Consider the following 20,922-nt stretch of genomic DNA (forward strand, 5'->3'; position numbering starts at 1 on the left):
GAAATTCTGCCAAGAGAAGTCTGGAAATGTAGCCTCACCTTGCAGGAACTTTTCAATGATAATTTAGTCTGTGGAAAGATTTGATGCCGAAGCCCCGAGTGCTTCCTGCTAACAGAGCAGCCTTGTGGAGCTTGTCACATGAGGGAAGCCATCCAATAAGAAGATAAATTATTTAATCGTATTGCACAGTGAGATTTGGTGACCACTGAGTAAGGGTTAGGAGAGGAAAGTGGTCAACTTGGACCAGGTTTTCAAAGGCAGAATCCCTTCTAGCAGGTGCCTCTAACAGGTGCATACATTCTTGTGCCCTCTTTTTTTATTTATTTGGGGTTTTTTTTTGCAGCTGTAGGCAGGGAGATCTGGGGGAATGAGCACAGGGTTATGAGTCAGGAGGTCCTGAGTTCTAATCCGGACTCTGCTACTGACTTGTTGCGTGGCCTTGTGCACATTACTTCACCTCCATGCCTCAGTTCTCCCATCTGCTACATGGGAACAATGTGTACAGACCTATTTCTTGGGGACATTGTGAGGATTCATTGGTTAATGTCTGTACGGTGCCTTGAACATGTAAAGTGCTATATAAATGTATTATTATTGTATAGAGACTGGCTACCGCCTGCCTCTCTGCTAGGGTGAAGAAACTAATCCAGTCTGAGCATCAATAATTGTGTAACTACCCACCCATGTCATAACTTGACCATTGACCATGTAAATATTGGTTAAATATTATAGGGTGATTATTTTCCGTTTCTAAGTTGGACCCTTTCTGTGATGGCTCGCACAGCATTATAGGGGAACCCAGATACACAGTATTTGCTAGCTTTCATTGTAATTAGTTTGGGCCCTGCCATACCCTCCTGAGGCATGGTCCTCAGGAGATGGACCAGGAAATTCTGCCATGTTCACTATTAAAAGCTGTGGTGAAGGTCACCACACCCATGGGGGTGCGGGTGACCTTCAAATCCAGCAGAACCTTGAAATCAGATGCTTGAGAATATTTCACAACACCAGCAAAGCACCAAGTTATCTGTGGAACCGGAGGGCAGTCTGTTGTCCTTACACAGTGGCAAACCACCACATAGTCAGCTGGCTTACATAATTAGCCCTAATTCCAGCAGAGAGGCACCATTCATATGCTAGTTTTCAGAAACTGTCATCACTTGGCTTCACACACAAGACAAGCGGATAGCACAGCAATTCCATCAATTGCATTTAGAGGTCTACGCTGCCATTCACACCCAAAGCGTGTGACGTCCCTCCTAGTTCAAGCCAACAGCACTTCTCGCTCATGACCAAATTCAGAAGCCTTTACAAGGTACTAATCAGCATAGTCTATACTGGGCAGTTCAGTTGTCCAAGGAGGTCCAAAGAGGAACCTACAGACAGCTGTAACATACCAGTGGCTGGCTCCTTGCTTTCAATTACATCAGCCAGAGTTTAGCCATCAACTCCAATGCAGGCAGGACTGATCCCTAGATCTTTGGTTCCTCAAGAAGAGAAGCACGTGTCCCAGAAGATGCTAGAGCCTCCAGATCCTCTAATCTCAGATATCACAGCCACATATACAGGTTCCAAAAGCCCAGGCCTCTCTCCGGTGTGCCAAAGCATTATCTCCTGCAGCTCAGCCAGGAGAAGGCCATGCCCTGTATTATAGGGCCAACATATCCCAGGCCCTCACTAGGACTGCGTGGGCTACTGCATAGCTTTGATGGCCTGCCCCGCATGTTCTTTAATGGATTAGTGACAGCTGCCCAGTTTGGTGGCAGAGCCCGCGGCTTACCTAGTGATGATGGCGAGGTGGGGAGGGCTCATGCAGGCCCCCATGAACAGCACCACGTTCTCGTGCCGCGTCTGCCTGTAGGCCATCACCTCCCGCTTGAAGGCCTTCAGCTGGTCCTCGTTGTCCCTCTCGATGTCGATGAGGCGTATGGCCACCTCGCCATGCCAGCGACCATGGAACACCTGGCCGAAGCGGCCTTTGCCGATCAGCTCTCCGATCTCCAGCTGCTCAAAGGGGATGTCCCACTCCTGGAGGAAGATGCTGGTCTGGCTGGCCTTGCGTGGGAAGTGGCGAGCGGAGAGGAGGGAGAGGTTCATCTCCTCGAAGTCGTCCTCAGACTCTTCGGCCTCGTCATTCCCCTCCTCGTTCTGTGGGGAGACAAACGGGGTGGCTTACCTGAGTGGGGTCAGCCAGCATCATTCTCACAGCCTCTGTGCATGTAGGGAGCAGGAACATGTGTTTCCACTACTTGCCAATGAACACCCACTAAACCAGGTGGAGCAGCTCCCAGCGATGCAACCATCCTGGCCACAAGCTGCCTTCCAGGATTGCTTCTTGCCAGAACATGTGTTTCTAAGAACCCAGGCATGCTCAAAGCCACATCCTGGGTATGCCCTAATCCCCACCTCTCCCCTCCCCCGATTCTTCCTCCTTCTCTGGTTAGGTGGCAGATGGAGGATTTGGAAGACACCACAACATCAAGGCAGTCTATTAACCAGATGGCAGGGGAACTCGGAGAGGAGGTGCCAGGTCTCTGCCGAGAAGGGGATTAGCTAGTGTTGTACCAGCGCTTCTTGGAGGCTGCTTGAGAGTGAGGGGCTTGGGGATTAGCATTAATAGGGGACACAAGCAGAGCCCAGGAAAGCTGGATTGTATGAAAACCTGCCAGAGCTCCAGTCTCTAGCACTCCTTCCGACATGGAGAGAAAGCTACCAGGTTCACGTGGAGAGCACCAGAAAGCTCGCGAGCGACTGTCTGGACCTAGCCAGATTGTGCTTTGGGGCACTGGAAAGGGGAAATGAAACATTTGTTTGCAGTGAGTCTCCATGGAAACTTGCACAGTGGCAAACGCTCAAAGCAAGAGGTTGAAATGCAACAGCGTACTTTCTTGGATATCTTTTCCAACACCAGCACTGGAGCCTGCAAAGCTCAGCCTCGCCTCGCTAAGATTCCCCACGATTACTGCAGAGTAATTGCAGATTGAAACTCTCTCAGAACTATCCTGAGTTTCTTTCTTTATAAGATGTCTTAGCAAGTTTTGTGTAAATTTGAGAGGCTAATCCCCTATACCCACACACGAAATACAGGTATTCCTATACAGACTATACTGAAATATAAATATATTATTGGCCAAACTTCTGCTCTTGTTAATACTGGTGCAAACTGCCTTCAACAGGGTAAACAAGAGCAGAATTTGGACCATATGAAAAAAAATCCCTCGGAAGAACAGTAAGTAGACGATCAGACAGACACACACTATTTCCCCATGTTTATTCCCCCCCCCCCAAATACACCCCCTCGCTGTTCGTCAGACGTTCTTGTCAACTGCTGGAAATGGCCCACCTTGATTATCACTACAAAAGGGGCCCCCCTGCCCTTCCTGCTGGTAATAGCTCACCTTACCTGATCACTCTCGTTACAGTGTGTATGGTAATACCCATTGTTTCATGTTCTCTGTGTATATAAATCTCCCCACTGTATTTTCCACTGAATGCATCCGATGAAGTGGGCTGTAGCTCATGAAAGCTTGTGCTCTAATAAATTTGTTAGTCTCTAAGGTGCCACAAGTCCTCCTGTTCTTTTTACTATCAGGAGAGACAGATACTTGAGATGATCAAATATGATTCATGGGTGAATTTTGCCATTGTTCATTGTTAATTAATTCAAATAATTTTTCACTGCATTCAGTACCCTCTGGCAGATACACACATTACTGTGATGGACAGATTGACTTGAAGGTAGCCATGAAGGGACTTTGCTACTGTAGTTGCTTTTAGGTGGAAGGCACTCAGGTATTGTAGTGATCTATAACAGACAGACAAATTCAAGGATTTACAAATACCAGGGAAAACTAGAGAGATTGAGGCCAGAATGTATCTATGTTATTTTACTAATTTCTGATGTTACTGTGACACATTTGAGGTCTGATCATCTGCTCTGTTGCACTGATGTAGCATCATAGAAGTGAATGGAGTTACATGGGCATAAATGCAACATGCATACATGCAACTGAGCCGAGAATAAGGCCCTTTTGCTTTCAGGATGGGACTTTTAGAAGTGCCTAAGTGACTTCAGAGCACACGTAACATTGAAAGTCAGTGGAACCTGTGCTCCACAATCACTTCAAGCCTTAGGATGGTTTTTCAAACGTGCCTGTTAGATCTATGCTCTGCACCTGGTCTGAGCAGAGACCTACCATTCTGGTATCTGTTATGAAAAGCTTAAAAGTCTGTGTTGACCCCCGTATACCCTGCCTCCCACTGAGCTACTGGGGATAGCAAGGAGGCAATTCTCCCTCCAACCTGGTTCTCTGTTTGTTCCCACTGCTGTAATTCCGCTAAAACCAGCATAAGTGGGAGTAGAATCTGATCCATCCATTAATGCAATTGCAGGCCAGCTCACAGTGGAGATGCAAATTTTATGCCAGCTTCAGTGCAATGGACTCTGAGATGTATAGAATAGAATGGTCAATGGACCAAAGCACAATGCCGAGGCCAGCCAGCTCCATATAATTGTCTCTGAGAAGAGCTATAGATCATAAAGGGGGCAAGATGCCAAAACATTAGGCCGCGGCAGGGTCTTGTTTTAACAGAGTTCAGGTCGTAAAGTTTTCCTTTCATTCTCCAAAGGAAATGAAAAGCCTGTGGTAGCATCGCATGTCTCTTACCTCAGACGTTGGCTCCACTTCAATTTGAAGCAATGGATTTCCTTCAAGGCTGTTAAAAACAAAACAAGTTAATATGACACCACGTGCAAGGAACGTTCCCTACGTTCTGTGCCCCGACACTGCACAGCAGCCCCAGGACATGGCCGTAAGCTCCAGCTTCCCTCCAGCTCAGCCTCTCGCAAGACAAAAGAAAACAGCGTGCAGGAATCTCGGGCTTTCTACATGCCTTGCTGACATGCTAATTTCAGAGACAGATCTGAACGGGCCCCTCTCCTACCCCTGTCCCAGTTACCACCACCCCCCGCCCTCCAGTTAAGAAAGTTCCAACCCCAGTTCTGTGGCTTGAACCCATCACCAATTAATATAACAAAAGGGGCTGAGAACCAAAGGATGCCCCTGTCCTAGGAAGGCAGGAAAGTGCATAGTTCTCTCTAGCACATGTACTGGGAGATGAAGACACAGGTGAGCCCATCTCTTTGGCATAAGAGAAAAGAGGAATTTTTTTTTTGACTGTCATAATTTTAGAACTTCTGGGTCACCAAAAAGGGAGGATTGTAGAGACTTCCTATACAGCTTGGATACTAGCTCTCCATTGCACCTGGTAAGCAGGGCTTGGAAACAGAGATCGCCTTTACAGTGCTGGACGTAATTATGATGTCACTATGGTGCCTCGGATAGGCTGCGAGTCTGACATCCTTAATGATGTTTGCTCCGTAGGGCCCTGGTCTTGCAAAGGCCAGCCTATACTCACGGGAGTAGCCCACAGAGCTACCAGAACCACTGAGGCGAGTAAAGGTCCTCACACACGTTACTGCTTGCAGGACTGGAGCACGTAAGAGTCCCAGGTGCTGCCAACTAACTATTAAGCCATATCCTGTGGTCCTTGGTGAGGTTTTACTCTGTCCTTACACCAGGGAACTCCTGTTGACTTGAGGGAGTTTGCCTGAAGAAGGACAGACCAAAACACTGATTAGGAGCCTTGGGGTCTTGCCCAGGAACAGTATTGTATGAGACTGGAAGCCCTTTGGGGCAGGGGGTGGTATTTTTGTTCTGTGTTTGGACGGCACCTAGTGCACTGGGATCGTGGTGCATGCCTAGGTTACTACCACAGTGTCAGTAGCAATAAATAAGGATTCACAGTAAGGAATTCACAAAGCAGTATTAGCAGTAACAGTGTGGATCGTTGGTAGTACTAAAGGATGACAGTACTGAAAGTAGATACAACGGAGATGGTTGGTGAGAGCAGGAAAGCAAGGGCTTGGTTAGCCTAGCCCAGGCCCCATGGGCATTCACATGCCATAGCCCTGCCTGTCCTCCTTAGTGTAACTGCTATTAGAGTATCAGAGACCATGAAAATATTTGTTTCTGCAAACCGCTGTTATGCACTGCTTGGTTTAAGCTGAATTATATGCAGCTGCTGATTCAATCTTACACTTGTATGTTACTGTCAGGCCTTGTCTACACTGGCAAGTTTCTGCGCCGTAAAGCAGCTTCCTGCAGTGTAACTCCCAAGGTGTGCACACTGCCAAGCCACTTAGCGCGCAGAAACGGAGCAGCTGCAGCGCTGTAAAAACACCACCCCGACGAGAGGCTTAGAGCTTTCTGCACCCTGGTCGATTACAGTGCTGCAACTGGCCTCCGGGAGGTGTCCCACAATGCCTGTTCTCGCCTCTCTCGTCATCGGTTTGAACTCTACTGCCCTGCCCTCAAGTGACCAATCGTCATCCCCATCCCTTAAATTCCTTGGGAATTTTGAACGTTCCCTTCCTGTTTCCTCGATGATGCATGCAGTGGTCTCAGCGCATCTTTCCTGATGACCATGCCTGCTCCACACACCAGGCGATCCCCTGCTTGGAGCAATGCCGAGCTGCTGGACCTCATCAGCATTTGTGGAGAGGAGGCTGTCCAGTCCCAGCTGCGCTCCAGCCGTAGGAATGATGATACCTACGGACAGATTTCACGATGCAGGACAGAAAGGGGCCATGACAGGGACACACTGCAACGTAGGGTCAAAGTGAAGGAGCTGAAGAGCGCGGGAGGCAAACCGCCGCTCCGGTGCTGCGACCACAAGCTGCCGGTTCTACAGAGAGCTGCACGCAATACTCGGTGGTGACCCCTGCTCCACTGCGAATGTTCCCTGTGGATACTTCGGTGGCTCGCATGCCAGTCGAGAGTGGACCGAGCCAGGAGGAGAAACCTTGAACAAGGATGGGGAGGGGGACCCAAAGGCAGAGGATGACTCAGAGGTCAGAGATTCATGCAGCCAGGAGCTCTTCTCTACCCCAGAGGAGGCTAGCCAGTCACAGCCGTCAGAGCTTGGAGAAGCGCAAACAGGAGAGGAGGGCCCTGGTAAGTGGCTTCGACTTTGGGAATCGCTGAAGCGAGTTGTCAGGGGCAGGAGGGTTGCAGAAAGCAGGCTTGTGTCTGGATGATGGACGTACCACCACATGCCTAGTCTGAGCGGTGGAACAGGGTGTGGATTGACTCCCTCACGTCACGGGAATCTGCCTCAGAGATCTCCAGGAAACTCTCGCTGAGATACTGGGCAAGCCGCTGCCGCAGGTTCTTTAGCAGAGCTGCTTTGTTTCTTGCCCCATGAAGGGTAACTTTCCCTCACCACTCTGCCATCACTAGGAGGGGGGACCATTGCTGCACACAGGCAAGCCGCATAAGGGCCAGGGCAGAAGCCGCAGTCCTGGAGAAGACCCTCCCTTGATTCCGTGCTCACCCTCAGCAACGAGATAGCTTCCATAATGAACACAGCCTGTGGAAAATGTGGGGACAGTAATGATTATAAAGCCCCGCACACACGGTGCCGGCTCTCCAAGAGCCACGTGCCCAGTGAACAGTACGGTCCTGGAACACTGATTTCCCCTGCGGTTACTCACCATTTTGGGGGTCTTATGGCTCACGTGTGCTTGCCTGGGGTCAGCCAGTTAGTGACAGGTGTGTGAATAGTGGCTGTGTTTTAAATCAGTGGTCTGTGTGCTGCAAACAATACGGCTTCTGTAAAATGTTGCATTTTGGCTTCTCAGATATGACCTTGGGAGCCCAGCCTCCCTCTTTGTTATCACTGGGCAGAATTAGAAAGCGGCCACGAAGAACTAATGAGGACTTTCTGTGTGATGTCATGATGCACTTCGCGGCCAAAAAACAAGAATTGAAGGAGTGGCGGGACAGCGAGAAGAGGGACCGAAAGGAGAACGCAGCGCGCCAGAATGAAGCCACAGAGCGGCTCTTAAACGTTAAGGAGCGCCAAGGGGACATGCTCCAGGCACTACAAGCACTGCAAACCGAGCAGCTCCGCGCCCGCCCTCCCCTGCAGCCGCTGTCGCAAAACTTTCCCATGTGCCCCCCAGACACCGCCAACACACTCCTATCAACCTCCTGGCTCCACTCTGTACCTGTTGCATTCTGCTCCTGCCCCATCGGAGTCCAGCCCTGCAGACTCCCAGGACCCGCTGCACTCAACACCCGTCCCCCTGCACTTTAGCAGTTTAGCAGTTTATCCACTGCACTGTACTCCAAAGGACAAGGTTGGATAGGATACCTGGACATACACAAATCTTTAACCATCCCGGACCCTCCCTTCCTCCATCCCCCTCAGTGCTGATGTGTATTTTTTGTTTGTCCTACTCCTCCGGTTGCTGTTTTTTAATAAAATAATTGTGTTGGTTTGAAAGCAATCTTTATTCCATTCATTGAAAGCAAGCAGAGCCCTGCAAAACAACAGGCAATATTCTTACACCTTCATAGTGCATCATCTGCACCAATCACAATCACCTCCTAGCATTACAAGCACTGCACTCCCGAGCACAGCAACAAATATTAGTGGCTTTCCGCTTCAAATTGCTGCCTCACGACATCCCTGATCCTTATGGCCCTATGCTGCACCCCTCTAATAGCCCTGGTCTCTGGCTGTTCAAATTCAGCTTCCAGGTGCTGAGCCTCAGCGGTTCAGCCCTCAGTGAAGCTTTCACACTTTCCTTCACAAATATTATGGAGCGTACGGCACATGGCTATAAGCATCAGAGTATTGTCATTGACCAGGTCCAGATTCCCATATAGGCAGCACCAGCGGGACTTTAAACAGCCAAAAGCACACTCAACCATCATTCTGCACTTGCCCTGCCTGTTGTTGAACCACCCCTTGCTGGTGTCAAGGTGCCAGTGTATGGCTTCATCAAGGGGCAGGCAGGGTCTCCCAGGATCACAATGGGCATTTTGACTTCCCCTACAGTGATATTCTGGTCTGGGAAGAAAGTCCCTGCTGGCAGCTTCCTGAACAGACCAGCGTTCCAAAAGATGCACCTTTCCGGACCAGCCTGCGTTAAAGTCCGTGAAACGCCCACGGTGATCCACAAGTGTCTGGAGAACCATTGAGAAATATCCCTTCCAATTAATGTACTTAGTGGCTAGGTGGTCTGGTGCCAGAATTGGAATATGCATGCCATCATCGCCTCTCTGCAGTTAGGGAAGCCCATTTGTGCAAAGCCATCCACAATGTCACACACATTGCCCAGAGTCATAGACTCATAGACTTTAAGGTCAGAAGGGACCATTATGATAGTCTAGTCTTACCTCCTGCACAACACAGGCCAAAGAATCTCATCCACCCACTCCTGTAACGAGCCTCTGACCTATGTCTGAGCTACTGAAGTCCTCAAATCATGGTTTAAAGACTTTGAGGTGCAGAGAATCCTCCAGCAAGTGACCCGGGCCCCACGCTGCAGAGGAAGGCAAAAAAGTCCCAGGGCCTCTGCCAATCTGCCCTGCAGGAAAGTTCCTTCCCGACCCCAAATATGGTGATCACTAAACCCTGAGCCCGTGGGCAAAACTCACCCGCCAGAGACCAAGGAAAGAATTCTCTGTAACAACTCAGGTCCCACCAGATCTGACATCCCATCACAGGCCTTCGAGCATATCTACCGCTAATAGTCAAAGATCAATTAATTGCCAAAATTAGGCTATCCCATCATATCATCACTTCCATAAACTTATCAAGCTTAGTCTTGAAGCCAGATATGTCTTTTGCCCCCACTGCTTCCCTTGGAAGCCTGTTCCAGAACTTCACTCCTCTGATGGTTAAAAACCTTAGTCTAATTTCAAGTCTAAACTTCCTGATGGCCAGTTTATAGCCATTTGTTCTTGTGTCCACATTGGTACTGAGCTTAAATAATTCTTCTCCCTCCGTGGTATTTATCCCTCTGATATATTTATAGAGAGCAATCATATCTCCCCTCAGCCTTCTTTTGGTTAGGCTAAACAAGCCGAGCTCTTTGAGTCTCCTTTCATAAGTCAGGTTTTCCATTCCTCGGATCATCCTAGTAACCCTTCTCTGTACCTGTTCCAGTTTGAATTCATCTTTCTTAAACATGGGAGACCAGAACTGCGCACAATATTCCAGATGAGGTCTCACCAGTGCCTTGTATAAGAGTAGTAACACCTCCTTATTACTGGAAATATCTCGCCTGTTGCATCCAAAGACAGCATTAGCTTTTTTCACGGCCATATCACATTGGCAGCTCCTAGTCATCCTGTTATCAACCAATACTCTGAGGTCCTTCTCCTCCTCTGTTACTTCCAAGTGATGCATCCCCAGGTTATAACAAAAATTCTTATTAATCACGGTCTTTCAGAGTAGGATGAGATTAATGGCCTTGCACACTTCCGTCAACACGAGTCCAACAGTTGACTTTCCCCACTCCGAACTGGATAGCGACCGATCGGTAGCAGTCTGGAGTAGCCAGCTTCCACAGTGCAATCGCTATGTGCTTCTCCAATGGCAGGTCAGCTCTCACTCTCATGTCCTTGTACCACAGGGCTGGGGCGAGCTCAAACACACAGTCCCATGAATGTGGCTTTCCTCATTTGAAAGTTCTGCAGCCACTGCTCGTCATCCCAGACGTGCATCACGATTTGATCCCACCGCTCAGTGCTGGTTTCCTGAGCCCAACAGCGGCGTTCCACTGTGGTCAGCGCCTCTGCGAATGCCACAAGCAATCTCGTGTCATACCTACTGCACGTGGGGAGATCAATGTAGCACTCCTCTTGCCTTTGTGGTTTAAGGAATAACTCCACTGCCACTCGTCATGTGTTAGTGAGAGCGGGCAGCATATTGGTCAACAGCACAGGATCCATGCCTGCAGACCGAAGAGGCAGAGCACGCAGTACACAAACCATTGAAAGATGGCACCAAATGTGGATGGAAGCACAGGGATTGCTGGGATGCGAAGCAATGCATCACGGGGCATTGGGATAGGACCCAGGATGCCCCGTGACCCCCTTCACCTTCCCACAACTCTTAGCGGCAGAAGAGAAAGAGATGCTCTGGGGGATAGCTGCCCAGAGTGCACCACTCCGAATACTGCTGCAAGTGTGAACATGCTATTGCCCAGGCAGCTGACAGTGTGACCACACAACAGCGGTGTCCCTTCAGCGCTCTCTGATCGGCGCTGTAACTGCCAGGGCTGTAACTCTGCCAGCGTAGACATACTCTCAGTTAAATCCCCCAGGTCCCTCTATCACAGACCGCTGAATCAGTTTACTTACAGGGGGAGGGATAGCTCAGTGGTTTGAGCATTGGCCTGCTAAACCCAGGGTTGTGAGTTCAATCCTTGAGGGGGCCATTTAGGGATCTGGGGCAAAAATTGGGGATTGGTCCTGCTTTGAGCAGGGGGGTTGGACTAGATGACCTCCTGAGGTCCCTTCCAATCCCGATATTCTATGATTCTATATGATTCTCTGAAAGCTTCTCCTCAGTTATTTGAGTTTGTGAAAATCACTTCCAGTGAAGAGACTGCTTTGCGTCCTCTCTGCACACTCTAGTCTTTGGTCATTCCTTCTGGCTCCAACTTTAGGTATTTTACATTTCTGGAGTCTACTTCTCATTTATACCTAGACTATTTTGCCAGAGCAGAGTAAAGGGGTCTTAAGTGTCAACGAGAATCGGGTCTCAAGTGTTGAATGTGCTGGGGAAACCTTTCAGAGGAAAATTTTAAGACAAGAACTGACCACCCTGTCATGTGCCAATGTAAATTTAGAGTTACTCCACTGGCATCAATGGAGTTATAGTTGCACAGAACCAGTATAAATGAGAGGAGAGTCCTGAGAGTTTAACTGGCAGAAAACGGTAGCAAATACCAGCCTAACACACAACCATATTGTTCTATCTGTTACACCTGCCGTACAGCCAGGTAAGCCGGTTTCCGCACCTGGCTTTTAACAATACCAGTAATAATATACCACCTATTTCTAATAGTGCATCGATTCCAGCCGGCTTTCCACATCGATTCAGTGCTTCTCAACTACTCTGGCGGTAAATCCAGAGCAACATCCCTGATGCCAATGCACTTACTTCAGAGTTTCATTGGTGTAAGTGAGATCAGAATCTGGCCCAAAGCTTTATAATTTCTCCACACTCCTGAGCTTACTTTACTACAACATACCTCTGATGTGAATGTATTTATTTATGGACCAGAAGGCAGGAGTGACAGCTGTACAACCCACCTCACGAGGTCTAAATAGGCTTGAAGGAAGCAAGGGGAATTTGGGTGTAAGATCTCCATCTCTCTCCTGCATTGGCTTGAGTTGCAAAGTGGACTTTAACCTCTAGTTTGACTCAGACACAGGCTATCAAATAACCATCCTGGCATTATTTGCCAGGCCACCACCAGCTCTGCCTGGGTCATTCAGATGGCCTCACTTGGACACAGAAGAAATTCTTTAGCCCCCCCCAACAGAAAAGTGTGGGCAATCCTGATAGAAACTACATTTCTGTTTGGGCTGAGATCTTATCTGCTAAATTTCTGAGTTACATAATCCCCGAAAACTGGAGTTTATAAAAAGGAATGGCAACAGCTCCTGAAATTTAACAGCGCTGCTGGATGCTGCTAATGCAACCCTGATCAGATTTGCCAGGAAGATCTTACGGAACACTGAGCTAAACAGGGAAAGCAGCCACAAGTAAAAGCAAAAACAAAGGCCACTGGGGACAGCTTTTCCTAGCTGCCAATTATATACCAAGTTTCAGGAGCTGTTTAGACACCTAATGCAAACTTTAGGGATCTTAACAAATATTATTGGTGGAGCTGGGCGTGCTGCTTTTATTAAGGTTATCCAATGCTTCCTGTTTTCAATTGCATAGAATTTTTCCAAACTTTAACCGTGTGGCTGAAGTGGATCACTTGATGACTACCCGTTCTGTTCATTCCCTCTGAAGCACCTGGCGTTAGTCACTATCGGAAGACAGGATTCTGGGCTAGATGGACCTTTGGTCTGACCCACTATGCCTTTCTTATGAAGTTTTCCATGATAGGCGTCTGCTTCGGAGAGTTTGTTTATTTAATTTCAGACAAAACGGTATAGCCGTTTCTGAGAACGAGGCTAGGGGAAAAAAGAATTGCACCCTTTTCTTTGAACAGCTCTCACGTCCTTGTGCTTTGAAATAGGAGTTTGAAATCTGGCAGGAGGCTGGCCTGGCCTTTGTGTCAAGAATGTGCCTTTTGCCATCTCTGCAAAAATACACCCCGATTTGGCCAAATTATAAGCCCTTGGAAAACTGTTAGTTTGCACATGCTCAGGAGAGACTTCTTAGATTTTTAGCCCCTCAAATCTTTGAGGATCCCATCCTCACTGAGCATGCTCAAGTCTCTCACAGCTCCTCGTGCTGACCAGACTGCGCATCCCCACAGACCAACTGAACACGCTCCATCCCAGGGCTACAGGGGCGAAGCCCGACTTTCCCTGTAATTGCTGCTCCAGGCTGGGCACTGGAACAGATTGCAGGCAACCCCCTGCCGGCCCCCAGGCAGTGTGGTGGAGGAAGCCGCCTGATTCGAATGCAGAGGGAACAAAAGCCAGACCATGGGAGGGACAGGAGTAAATTACAAGGTGAGACTGGACTGGACGGGCAAGGAGACTGGGAGCCAGGATGGAAGGGGAGGCTGGGACTGCGTACTCCATGTGCCTCTTTAGCTCAATCTTCACATCTTAGCGCTGTTAATCCACAGGCAACTGACAGAGCTCCTGTCCCCAGTGTGATCATTCTGACCATTCCCCTGGAATACTGGTCCTAGTCGGACAGCAGGATCCATCGGCACAGGTCTGCCTATCAAAATAAACAGGTTTGCCGCTTCCATGAATGACCTTTGCACAAAGCAAGCAGGCAGCTGTCAGTCACACAACCAGTGAAGGGGCTTGTGTCCCTAGCAGGTGTCCAAAAGCAAGGGTGCAAGGGAGTGAAGACCACGAAGTGAAGAGGAAGTAAAAAGACAAGGCAAGAGACCCACTTACATTGGATTAGAATTCACTGGGTGAAGGATAACTTGAGGTGCTCGGGTCGGTGTCTCAGGCACAACATCTGAAAACAAAGGAGAGCAGAGTGTGAAAACAGAGAGGGAGACATGCTGTAGGTAGAGCAGAGCTGCCCTGAGTTTAGTTTCCAAGTTAGAAAGTTTGTTGGCAGGGCAACAACCATTATTTCCTGGGGTTTCCCCAAGTCCCTGGCCCACAATCTCTTCTCACTCCCCGAGGTGGCATCACACCTGCGTAAGAGAGAGGAGAATCAAGCCCAGTCTCTCTACTTCTCTCTTCTATCCCATCTCAGAGCTGCACCCAAACCAAGGCCAAGCTGACATCGGGGGATAGCTCAGTGGTTTGAGCATTGGCCTGCTAAACCCAGGGTTGTGAGTTCAATCCTTGAGGGGGCCATTTGGGATCTGGGGCAAAGATTGGGGATGGGTCCTGCTTTGAGCAGGGGGTTGGACGAGATGACCTCCTGAGGTCCCTTCCCACCCTGATAGTCTATGATTCTATGACATCAGCACTGCCTCAGCAGCAACACCTCCAATCCGTCAACCAACCAACCAGCGGGAGGAAGAACTGCCTCTGAGAGGGGAAGGCCCAGCCAGCGACAGGAGACCAGGATTCAGGGAAGAGGGAGAAGGAGAAAAGGAAGTCCTGTTTCAAAGTGAGTCAGGTGAAGGCAGGGGAAGGGCCCTGGAGAGGGCGGGGAAAGCGGAGAAGGATGGCAGGGGAGGAGAAAGGGAAGAGAGGTTGTCGCGAAAGAGAAACTATGGGATGAAGTGGCGACATCCTGGCTCCCACTGAGCGCGGCCTATAGGCCCACTTTCCCACAGCACTGCACCTGCTGGACATCTGGGCAAAGCAGGGATAAAAAGCTACTACGTCAGGGTGCTCCACATCCCTCAGCACTTTGCACTTCCTTGCACAAGCACCCGGGACTCCACAAAGAACAAAGCAGTGGAGAATCAGGCCACTTCTGGGTTTGACAGAGGCAGTTGGTGTTAGACTGGTAGGGAGACCCCCTGGAGGATGGACAAAAGACCTTGAGAGACTCTACTAGTTCCTCTGGACCTTATAATCAGTAAAGAAGGCCAATGAGGAGCTTCTCCGGCTGGCACTGGCTGCCTTGGTTTAATGTGAAGTTCACCCTTCACGGTCACACCCAGAGGAAGCAGATGCTTCCACAGCTACTTCTTGCCCTTGGCAAGCTTCTCCTTGCATCCTGCGGCTGACCCGCCCCTCCCTCCCACGCCATGGCTTACAGCCATGTGTGCTGAAAGTCACATCGATGTTCTTCTCTAGGCTCAATAGCTCAGCTGACAGTCACAAAAAACAAACCTGCCTAGGGATGGATTTAGCCATCAAACAACTACCTGTTTCTTACCCTCACGGCTTCCCAAACCTCCTGCCACCTGCCCTCAATCAGGGCAGGGGAAAACCCTCCAAACAGGGCTTCCCGCCCGTTCCTTTTCCTCATCTAATACTACATTTCTCCTCCCCACAGAAAACCCTAGCCCTGAGGACTGCCTCAGAAGAGACCGGCCCACTTGAAAAACACTGCAAACTCTTGGGTGAATTTACTCGCTGTAGGGTGAAACTCACCCCTGTGCAGAAAGCCAGCACAAGGCACAGGTGCCATTCACCCCCACACCGCCATATTCTGAGAGTCTTAAGCAGACCCTCTGCACAGGGTATGAATTTCACCCTCAGTAATTTAGTCAAATCATCCTCATATTATTCATTTCTAGAAGGAACACACCCAAAACCCCTCCCCACCCTTTAAGTCCCAGCTGATTACGTTACGGCAATTGATTATGATCACTTTGAAATGACTTACCTGGGAAAATGAACTGCTGTTTGTACTTGTAGTAGTGGGAAGCTTGCAATGGAGAAAGGAAGAAGTTAAAAAAGTGAGCAACGTCAGGGCAACACAGCACAATTGGAAGGGTGGCATCTGTAAACCTCTATGTCCTGTATCACAGAGCATCCAGCTTCTGCTGGACCGGGGAGGAAGAGACCAGAATTGGGCATCTGATCCCACTGTCCCACATGGCAGCGCAGGGCATGGACTTGCCGTCAGTTAAATCTCTCACAAACATGCCTCAGTTCCTTTGTGTCTGTTAGTTAGGGTAGGTCTATGCTTCAAACTGGAAATGTAAATTTCAGCTTGAGGAGACATAACCGCACTAGCTCTAAATTGAGCTAACGTGCTAAAAACAGAATGTAGGGGGTAGCTGCCCCAAATGCATACCTAGCATCTTAGACAGGTGTGAACTCGGGTGACTAGCCCTTCCAGTCACTCATGCTCCTGCGGCTATACTCTATTTTTAGCATGCTAACTCGATCAGAGCTAGCGTGGGTATGTCTCCTCGAGGTGGAATTCACACCTCCAACTTGAAGTGCAGACATGCCCTTAGACTGTAAGCTCCTCAGGGCAGGGACTGCGTATTTTATACCTTGTGCAAATGCCAAGTCTGTGGACGGCACGTCAATAACAACAGCCACGACACAACTAGGTCACCAGGCCAGCATCTGGCTGCTTTACGTGACATAGATATGTTTAGGAGCCATGTTATCTAACAAAATTCAACTCCCTCATTCTACAGTCTTCAGTACGTAGCTTAGCAGTTATGCAGCACTTTGCTGCTGAGATTTCCAAAGCCACCTGAGGGATTTGGCCACCCAATTGAAAGCCAATGGGATTTGGGCACTTAAGTCCTTTGGTTTCCTTTGAAATTTCTAGACTACACATCTAAGGCACCAGGCACCCATTAAGCAATCGATTAACTAATGAACACTGCCCAAGAGAGGTACAGCTGGTAACTCGAGGGCAGTTAACAATCAAGGATGGCTCTTAAAAGGTGTGGGGAACAGAACGACCTTTGATATTATTGCTTCTTACCAGCCCGTCCTCTCCCTTCCCGGTCAGTGCCATCGCAGCCCAGTAGCTGGGCCGATACAGCTCACTGCCCAGGAAGCGAGTGGCTCTACTTTTAAAAATGTGTTCACCACAGTCATCCCCATAGCGCACCCCCTCCCCACGTACAGCTACACTGACACATTGATCAAAATCAGCCCAACCAGTCTCAACCCCATATACCCAACTCCCACACAAGCCCCTCAGGCGGCCACATGAGAAAACAGACGAGCTTACGGTCTGTCTATGCTGAGTTGGGAGGTGGGATTACAGTGTGTGTAGACACATCCAAGCTGGCTTGGTTCTAGCTAGCTCAGGTAACATTAGCAGTAGTCACAGCAGCACGGGCAGACACACAAGCTGGCCTCCCCCTCTTCAGGACCCTGGGTATGTACTGGCTTCACCCCTATTGTTCTTCAAGCTACATCAAAGTCAGCTTGGGTATGTCTACACCTCTGACTGCAGTTTAGACATAGCCTAGAGGCCTCGGTCTCTACCAGGACCATGGGGGAGGTGAATTCTAGCCAAAGACCCTTCTCTGAAAATGCCTTGCCCTCATCCCTTAAGTGATTAGTCTCGGGATTGTTGTCAACAGCCTCCCAGGTGGTCTCAGCTGTCCCAGTGGCAGTCAGAGAAGGGGGCATCTCTCAGGTAGCAATACAACTGCATACGGCTTTCTAGATCAACAGGGAAGGAAGTGGCAGCTAACCAGACAGCTTCTAGGGGGACACAGGTGAATTCAGTTCTAGGTCTTCCTGACAGTCTTCATAATCTAAATCTGAGATACTCAAGCACCCCCACCCCTTTCACTCTGTCCCTATGGATGGGTGTGATGGGCAAGCGGTCCTTGCTCTCCATCCCAAGGTACCCAATTGGATCAGGCCTGGGAAGGACCTTCTCAGTTCTGAGTCACCTCAGACTGTAGAAGCCGCTCTGCAAGCAGATGGCTGCCTGCAAGACCCACTACCAAGCCTTTCTATGCAGGTTATTTCACATCAGAAATTTTTTCCTGTCCCTGTCTCCCTCCAGCTCCTCCTTTCTGGGACTCTCTGCCTTCGCCCACTTTACTGGATTTGCCCAAAGCAGCAGACTGTCCAGCCCATTTGGAACCATTTTGTTTAAATATAGATGTTCAGTCTGCGTACTATAGTAAATGGTATAGCATCCCAGCAGTACATGATGGCCACTATATAACAGAATATATGCACTGAAACTTTGCACATCAGCTCCAAGGCACACAAAACACAGAAAAAAGGTAACTGAACACACAGGCAAAGACCAGGGCAGCCCTCTTTCCTCCAGCACAGAGGGGCACTTTGACGATCAGAAGGAAGGCAGTTGGTTGGTGTTTTGTACGGTGAGAAAGGAAGCATTTGATACTTCACAAACTGAAGTCTTCTCCTCAGTTCTAGGAGAGGGCAAGAGTGGACAGGTGCAACTCCATGGGATTCCTACAGTCCACGGTGCACCTTCTTCCCCACTCATGCAGGAGTCAGTGCTCTCAGCCTTGGCTCCAGCTTCACGAAAAGCAGATACCTTCAATTCAGATCATGGGGGAGTGCTTCTCAACAAACAAAGGGCCTGATCCTACCCAAAAAGTGCAGATGGGACTGCTCCTCACACTGCTGGTTTGGGGGTAGAGATGATCACACCTCATGTGACAATGAACCAAGGATGCAGAACAGAGGGCCCCTTTTCCTTGTGATTTTTACATCTCAGGTAGATGTTGAAAGCCAGAAGGCTGGAGCCATGTGCTCTTAAACAGCTGAGAAATGCAATTATGTACTAAAAATGCCTGGTCTCAGCCCTAGTCTACACTACAGAGTTAGGTTGACACAAGGCAGCTTACGTCGACCTAACTCTGTAAGCGGCTACACTAAAATGTCTCTCTTGCCGACGTAACTCGCCCTCTGCGCCGACTTAATAACTCCACCTCTGCAAGAGGCACAGCGCTTAGGTCGATGTAGTTGGGTTGATGCAGTGTCAGCGTAGACACGACACTGCTTATATCGACCGTTGTTGCCTTTCAGAAGCCGTCCTACAATGCCCCACACGGACGGCTACATTGGTGCAAGTGCTCCTGGTGAGGACACTCACTGCCGACACAAGGAGCATAGTGTGGACATAGCAAAGTGATTTAATTACTGCGGTGGCTGTATGTCGATGTAACTTACGTCGACTTAATTTTGTAGTGTAGACTTGCCCTCAGTCACTGCACTTACATTAAAACACCACTCCAAAAGTAAGTTCCCCCCCCCACTCCACCCGCTCCCCAGAAGCTAGCCAGGGCCATGAAAACCCAGTCTAGGGTGCAATATCAGGATGGTGCAAGAGGCTGAACTGAGACATGGCTGACCTGGCAGGGAAAAATGGAGGCTTTTCAGAGGCAGAAACCAAACTGAGGTCCCCGGGCAATGGAAAATCTGGCTGTGGTTATGGGAATGGGATGGGTGTCACAGCAGCGCACACAACCACCCACCCGAAGCCCCCTGGCACTGTCCAGACACTAAGCTGGAGCAGAGCACCTGGGAGCTGCACTGATGGGGCACATCGAGGCTTCTTGGGAGCCTGGGCTGAAACTTCAAGCTGCTTCTGCATTGCAGAACTGCAGCAGAATCACCTGCCTTCTCCCGGGCACGAATCCCAGCCCCACACCAAGCTGTTTCCATAGGGTCTGTGGGGTGCAGCACAGTTGAATCAAGTCCATATGGCAGAAGAGTCACTTTTTCCACCACCAAAACACAGTTACCTCTGGAATCGCTGATGCAGCTTTACACAATAGCTACGGGGCGGCAGTGAAGAACATTGGATTCCATTAAAGCAATGGGGGATACTCAGGGAACCCAAATATAAATATACAGAGGAGTTTGGCCAAGACATCAGAACGGACCCCTGTGTTATTGTGAAGAGCACCGTGGACTCTTTAAAGACCGCAAGGGACAGCGACTTAAGCCACGGTGGAGCTGTACCTAGCTCTGCTCCAGCTGAACCCATTTACCCTCAGCTGAATTTGACCCATGGGGCCAGATGCACAGTTGGTGTAAATCCGCAGCATTCAACTGAAGCCAATACAGCTATGCTGATTTACACCAGCTAAGGATCTGGCTCAGCATCTCCTGATTAACTCCTGAGACCACAGTTTACAGTGTGACAGGAACGACTCTCCCCTGAGCTGAGATCAAAGTGGACACCTCTTGGATTCCCGGGGAGAAATAGCTACATTTCAAACCTCCTAACCCTGTATAAAGCTTCTGAAGAAAGCTGAAATTCTTGAGACTAGCATCTTGACAGCAGTGGGACGCACTGCTCGGGTCTAGCCCTAGCACAGAGATGAAAAAGCATCCCAAGCACTGCTCGGTGTCGTTTCACTCAGCGCAGGGCTGCTAACGAAACGTGTTAAGAAAGCATCCCTCGCTCTGAGTTGCCACACAGGTAACAGCTTCAGGAGTTTGATCTTTCCTGACTTGGTCTCTCTGCTCCTTGCCGGGGAAGCGAGGATGGACTGCCTTGGCGACTGGCAATCCAGAGTTTACTCCGTGTAAATGCCAATTTGTCTAATTAACTCATTGGAATGAACGTGCATGATTCCGTGGAGATGACTCACGTTATGGGCATCTGGGCCACCACTGCAAGCAGATGGCTCGAACGGCCACATGCCTCCAACAAGAAGCTGCTGGCACTGATTTTATATATATATTTCCATTTTAAACAAAATTCATCATCATTAAAAACAAATACAATTGAAAACACAGGTGTGGAAATCTCTCCCTCAGGCAGACAGTGTGGACGGGGCTCTCACATCTCCCAGGAGAAGGAGGGGACTATGCCAGTGCAAAATTATCCCGTCCCACACTTGTCAGAGAACGAGAAGAGCTTTGCCTCGATAATACTGCAGATCAAGGCTGCAGCAGAATCTGTTCTGGGCAGCGCTTTGAGGATCTTAGTCCCTCTGGGCTCCGGTGGGGAGAAGGAGCTGTCAGTGGAGAAGAGCAGAAGCTAAAAATGGGATCGTTAATGAAACCTCAACCTCCC

General features: G+C 49.3%; 1 protein-coding gene across 1 annotated transcript in view; it reads right to left on the reverse strand.

Moving 5' to 3' along the window:
* KSR2 (kinase suppressor of ras 2) overlaps positions 1-20,922 on the reverse strand; it is a gene marked incomplete at both ends in the record, with an annotated part of 270,212 nt that overhangs the window by 65,759 nt on the left and 183,531 nt on the right. Inside the window, 4 exons of the mRNA XM_084649295.1 lie at positions 1,781-2,148; positions 4,668-4,716; positions 13,962-14,028; positions 15,811-15,852. Coding sequence (XP_084505421.1) covers positions 1,781-2,148; positions 4,668-4,716; positions 13,962-14,028; positions 15,811-15,852 — 526 coding nt within the window. The remainder of the gene's footprint in view (positions 1-1,780; positions 2,149-4,667; positions 4,717-13,961; positions 14,029-15,810; positions 15,853-20,922) is intronic.

Source organism: Lepidochelys olivacea, assembly GCF_965140295.1.
Source record: "Lepidochelys olivacea isolate rLepOli2 genome assembly, chromosome: 15".
In the NCBI taxonomy this organism is placed as follows: Eukaryota; Metazoa; Chordata; order Testudines; family Cheloniidae; genus Lepidochelys; species Lepidochelys olivacea.